The following is a 6,000-nucleotide window of genomic DNA, read 5'->3' as shown; positions in this document are numbered from 1 at the left end:
AACCCCAACCCAAAAAAAAAAAAAAAGTATCCAAAAAAACAAGCTGAGATGAAACTGGTTGAACTGTTAGAAACATCATTGCTCAAAAATGGTTCATAAATATGTGAATATATATACTTCTTATCCATCCAACCCAGCATTTCCCAAATTCATTTGCATACAGGACACTTTTTTCATGTCACATAAGTTCCATCAAAACGACATACATTTTAAAGAAAAAAAGTAGTTGTTTCTCAAAATTCAACAAATATTTGCCAACTATGTATGAATGCACCCATTTTGAATTATTAAATCATAATGTGGTTATCTAAAACCTATAGCTTAGACTCTAAATGCAAAGCAATTTTTACATAGCAATTTTAAATTATTTTAACTGTACACTCAATTTATTTGTACAATAGCTTTTAAATGGCCTAAGTTTGGTAACTTAATAGGGTGACATATATTTTAAGAAATTTAATTTTAATTTATTTAACTTTGTGTTAGAAATAAAAATTACCTGAGAATCAAAGTTAAAACATACATCTGAAGTACAAGGAATGGATATGAAAAACTTTCACGGAGAGGTGGTGTCCACATCACACGGGTGGCCTGAAATTCAATAAAACACTCACTTCACAGCATGTTCACTACAACATTATGAATTTTAAAATCAAGGATAAGCATGATTTAATAATTTTAATACTAGGCTCACTAGCCCCTATTTCTGAATGCCTGTCATAGCTTCTCAGATTCTGGAACTTGCTTAATGTACACAGTCATTAAGTATAGCACAGTTAACTACCAAGTCTGGGAACAAGTGATAGATATATCAGACCAAGCAAAAGGAAACCTAAGGGACAAACAAGATGCTATAAGGGCAATGAGGATCCTGGAACCAACAAACCAGATCCACAGTCCAGTCCGTCAAGTATAACCCTGATATCCCAGGCTTTAGAATATATAAATGCCCAGAAAAGCACCTAAACAAATGTCACCTAGGACATTCACAAACACCAAGAGAGTTTATATATAACAAGTTCAAGTGAATATAGATACACTTTATAAATAGTTAAGTTTGCCTTTGAATTTGTGAAATAAATTCAAAGGCAAACTTAACTATTTATATTGTGAAACTTGAAAGGGTTAAGTATAAATTTTAAAAACAACTGTAAGTATTTGGGAATCACAAATGTGATGCCTATAAAGCAAGTATTCATATGTTTTCATATGGACTTGAAAATTATAAGACATATAGGTCGGAGTATTATAAAAGCTTTATATCAAAAATTCTGCAATTCTAGAAAGAATCTAAACTCTTAATAGTTTGCAAGTCTTAAAAGTTATTGCCCCTCTTCCATGAAACCAAAATTATGGAAGGTTGAGGCGGAAGGATCGCCGGAGCCCAGCAGGTCGAGGCTGCAGTGGCCGGGAGTGGCCACTGCACTCCAGTCTGGGCGACAGAGTGAGACTCCGACACACACACACACACAAAAAAAACCTTGGAAGATGAATGGTATGTATACAGTCAACTCATACTACCAGTTGTCTGGTATACTAAAAGAAAAGGCTTTGTCTTTATATCAACACATTTTGTTTTTGTTTTCAGTTAGAGTCTCACTCTATCGCCCAGACTGGAGTCCAGTGGCACACTCCCGGCCACCACAGTCTCGACCTGCTGAGCGCAGGCGATCCTTCTGCCTCAGCCTTCCAAGTTGCCAGAACTATACATGTGTGCTACCATGCCCAGCTAATTTTTTGATTTATTGTAAAGACAAGGTCTCACCAAGTTGCCCAGGCAGGTCTCAAACCCGCAGGCTCAGGCAATCCACTAGCCTCGGCCTCCCAAAGTGCTGGGATTATAGGCTGAGCCACCAAGCCTGGCCCTATATTGCTTTAAGTTAAAATAACATATTTAAGGCATGCTATGTATAAATTCTATAATTCCTTTTCCTAACTAACTTTTAAAAGTTAATCCAAGAGCAATGAATAAAAAAGACTTCTGCCCTATATAACCCATGCCATAATATACTCTTACTACTAACTTTCAGGAGCTAACTATTTAGTATGTTATAGTTTGCTCCAAAAGGTTAGTAGTCAGATTTTCTCTCTTTTTCACTACCACATCCTCAAGCCCTAACAGAGTATGGTACATGGTATATGCTCAATATTTTGCTGAATGAATCCGTTATATTTTATAAGCTTCTATGAGATCTATTTTAGGCGAACCACATCCCACTGGGCTGAATTAAAAAATTAATTTGTATTTTGAATTTAGCGCTTTGTGTTACTGAAAAGGCAGCATGATAGAAAGAAGTAAGGAAGCCAGTGGCAGTGCCTTAACTACGTGCTGTTGTCAGGCTGGAAGACCTGGTCCATCCTCGTTAAGGGGAGTACGATAGGTAAAAAGTTTCAGTTGTGCAAGATGAATAAATTCTGGAGATCTGCTCTACAACATTGTGTTACCAATACTGTACCGTACACTTAAAAATCTGTCAAAAGGGCAAATCTCATGTTACGTGTTCTCACCACAATTTTTTGAAAGATTAAATAAAAACAAAGCAGCAAGATTTTAAAGCCAGACGATGTAGAATAGGAAATCCAGCTTCATCATTTGGTGAATGTGGAATCTTGGATAAGTAAGTTAACTTTTCTAAATTTCAATTTTGTGAATTTTATGTTAAAGATAACAACCACTCTCCCCTCAAAACGCAGTAGGATTAAATAAGATAATTTACATTATTTCCCCTTTTTTCCTATAGAATATATACATATATACTTATTAAACACCAGACAAGATATTTCACATACTTTAAATTCTAGACATTCAAAAATTTAGGTCAACATGTTTAAAGTATCAGCTTACACAAGTTCTTTAAAATATTGAAAAGTCATAAGTAATATGCAATATGTATTGTTTTGATGAGTATATTTCCTTGTTCCTATATAGCTCCTTCTATTTCTTAAAAATTATTTTCTAGAATACAAACCTCTCCATGATTGAAAAAGTAGCACAGTACTGTAATTAGACCTCCTAGTTGAGTCCCACTGTAAAAAAAAGTATATAATCATAATTTATGTAAAATATAGTGAGTTTTTCACAAAATAATCTCAGAATTTAAAATAGTTTTCCACATATAAAGCATAGTAATTCTAAACTATGTAACTCGTATTAGTAAAAATTTCAAAAGTACTCATGTTGTTGATGTTTAAATCCTGAATATACAACCATAAAAAGTACACATAAAAATTAATCTAAATCCCATCCTCGTTGCCAAAAAAACTAAATTATTTCTAAAAAATATACAATGTGAACAAAAAATAATTTTTAACAAACAAGTCAGCACTTCAGAGTCCATATTGCGTTCTTTGAATATTCTGAATGAAGGGAAATTTCTGCCTTTTGAATTCTGTCTTTTGAAACTGACTGACAGATGAAAACAAGAGTCTAAGTTTCATTTAGCAATAGCTTGGAAGTGTCTAAACAATTCCTTTTGTTGAGTCTCTAAGAAGTAATAATGTAGAATACAAAAATAAGACCAAAGATGGCTAATAATCATCAAAGAGTAAGAAACATTTCTTAACTTGCCTTTTTGTGATTATATCTGTGCGGGAGGGGGGCGGGGAGAGGCAGAGAGAGACAGAAAGAGCATAGATGCTCAAATTCACATTTGTGTAGTATTTCCACACCTCCTAATACATATCCTCATTACCCCACTTTGCTAAGCACCACGCAGACAGTCTCATTCATTACCATATCCCCAGCTTCACACTTGGAGGACAATAAATACTGGTTGAATGAATGGAGAAAGGAAGAAATGAAATTAAAAAAAAAAACAAAAACAAGCAGAGGAAAGCTAATGAGAAGTGATTTACCATTAATACACTTTCACTAAAGGAAATTCAAAGGATACACTTAACAAAAAAAATTTAATAATAGTTCAGGGTCCACTTATGAGTGAGAACATGTGGCACTCAGTTCTTTCTTTTGTGATAGATCACTGAGTATTATAGACTTTAAATTCATCCAAGTTGTTGCCAAGTTCATAATTATGTCCTTTATGGCTGAGTAATATTCTATTGTATATATATACCATATTTTTTTATCCAGTCTACTTTTGATGGGCAGCACAATTGGTTCCATGTTTTTGCTATTGTGAATAATGCTACAGTAAACATGTGTGTGAAGAATATCTTTTTCATAGAGTGATTTGAGTTCCTCTGGATATATTCCAGAAGGGGGATTACTGGGTCATATGGTAGTGGGAAACTGCCAGGGGAGGGAGGGTGGAGGCATACTCTATCAATAAGCGTACCTGATCTCAAACAAGGTGAAACAGAGACCAAAGTGAGGCCCAAACTTTACCTGTACAATGACCATTTGTATACCTAATCCTGAATTGTACCCTACATCTTTAAAATTAAAAAAAAAATTTTTTAAGTAAGAAATTGAAAGAAGGATAGTATGAGAAGCATGTAGGCATACAAATAAATCTAAACAAGGTTTGACAACAATCATGGCAGCTGTGAGGGATAAGTAAGTTAACAATCATGGCAGCTGTGAGGGGTAAAGGGCGTAGTAAATGATAGTAATAAAACGTAAGATGTGAGAGGATGTTTTCATGTAAAGGATTCTAAAATTCCTTGTGTTCACTGAAAGAAGAAAGATATCAATTCATTTTAGATTTGATCAAGTTATATGTGCATGCTAACATTTTATATTTTATTTTATTTTAAAGATGTGGAATACGATTCAGAATTATGTATACAAGTGGTCATCGTACAGGTAAACTTTGGGCGTCTCTTTGGTCCCCACTTCACCTGGTTTGAGATCAGGTATGCTTAATGGTGTTGTGTGCCCCCCAACCCCTAGCAGTTTTCTGCTACTGCCAATCCCTTTCTTATAGAATTATGGTTAACATTCAGGGTCCCATTATGAGTGAGAACATGTGGTACTCACTTCTTTGTTTCTGTGATAGATCACTGAGTATGACAGACTATAAATCCATCCAAGTTGCTGCAAAGTCGGTAATTTTGTTCTTCTTTATGGCTGCATAATTCTATAATATATGTACCATATTTCTTTAATATATTCTACTTTCAATATGCAGCACAATCCATAATTCTATCATATATATGTATCATGTTTTTCTAATCCAGTCTACTTTCAATATGCAGCACGGTATTTTCCATGCTTTTTGCTATTGTGAATAAGGATGCAATAAATATGCATGTGCAGGTTTCTTTTTTATAGAATGATTTGAGTTGCTCTGGGTAGATCCCAAAAAGGGGATTTCTGGGTGATGTAGAAGGTCGATTTTCAAAATTTTTTAGGAATTACCACACTGTTTTCCACAGAGGTTGTACTAGTTTACACCAACAGTGTAGAAGCATCCACTTTTCCCCTGCATCCTCTCCAGCAACTGTTGTTTTTTGAGTTATTGATGATGGCCATCCTGACTAGAGTTAGGTGGTATCTCAGTGTGGTTTTAATTTCCATTTCTTTGATGATTAATGAGTCTGAGCATTTTTTCATACATCTGTTGGTTGTTGCTATATCTTCTTTTGAGAAGTATCTATTCATATCTTTTGTGCACTTTTTAATAGGGCTGTTTGTTTTTTTCCTTTTGGCACATTTGAGTTCCTTTTTAGATCCTGAATGTTAGATCTCTGTCAGACATATAGTTGGAAAATATTTTTTCCCAGTCTGTGGGCTGTCTCCCTGCTCTCTTAATGGTTTCTTAGTTTTTGCAGAAGCTTTTCATTTTGATGAGGTTCCACCTGTCTATCTTATCTCTTATGGCATGGGTATTTGGGGTTTTGATCAGGAACTGGTTGCCTATTCCAATTTTCATAAAGTCTTCTGTGTTTTCTAAGGTTTGCATTCTTATATATAACAACCACAAACAGGCAGTGAACCAAATAAAAAGCACAATCTCATTCACAACAGCCACAGGGGGAGAAAAATGAAATGCCTCGGCATCTTCCTAACCAGAGAAGTGAAAGATCTTTACAATGAAA

General features: G+C 34.7%; 1 protein-coding gene across 1 annotated transcript in view; it reads right to left on the bottom strand.

Annotated features, from left to right (window-relative positions):
* LOC103263611 (probable C-mannosyltransferase DPY19L2) overlaps window positions 1-6,000 on the bottom strand; it is a gene marked incomplete at its 3' end in the record, with an annotated part of 68,170 nt that overhangs the window by 18,787 nt on the left and 43,383 nt on the right. Inside the window, exons 7-8 of the mRNA XM_021714058.1 lie at window positions 2,970-3,027; window positions 500-591 (exon numbers count right to left, since the gene is read on the bottom strand). Of these exons, the coding sequence (XP_021569733.1) occupies window positions 500-591; window positions 2,970-3,027 (150 nt within the window). The remainder of the gene's footprint in view (window positions 1-499; window positions 592-2,969; window positions 3,028-6,000) is intronic.

Source organism: Carlito syrichta, unplaced genomic scaffold (assembly GCF_000164805.1).
Source record: "Carlito syrichta isolate Samal-C Ts95f unplaced genomic scaffold, Tarsius_syrichta-2.0.1 Scaffold305182, whole genome shotgun sequence".
In the NCBI taxonomy this organism is placed as follows: Eukaryota; Metazoa; Chordata; class Mammalia; order Primates; family Tarsiidae; genus Carlito; species Carlito syrichta.
This window is presented reverse-complemented; position numbering and strand designations above follow the sequence as displayed.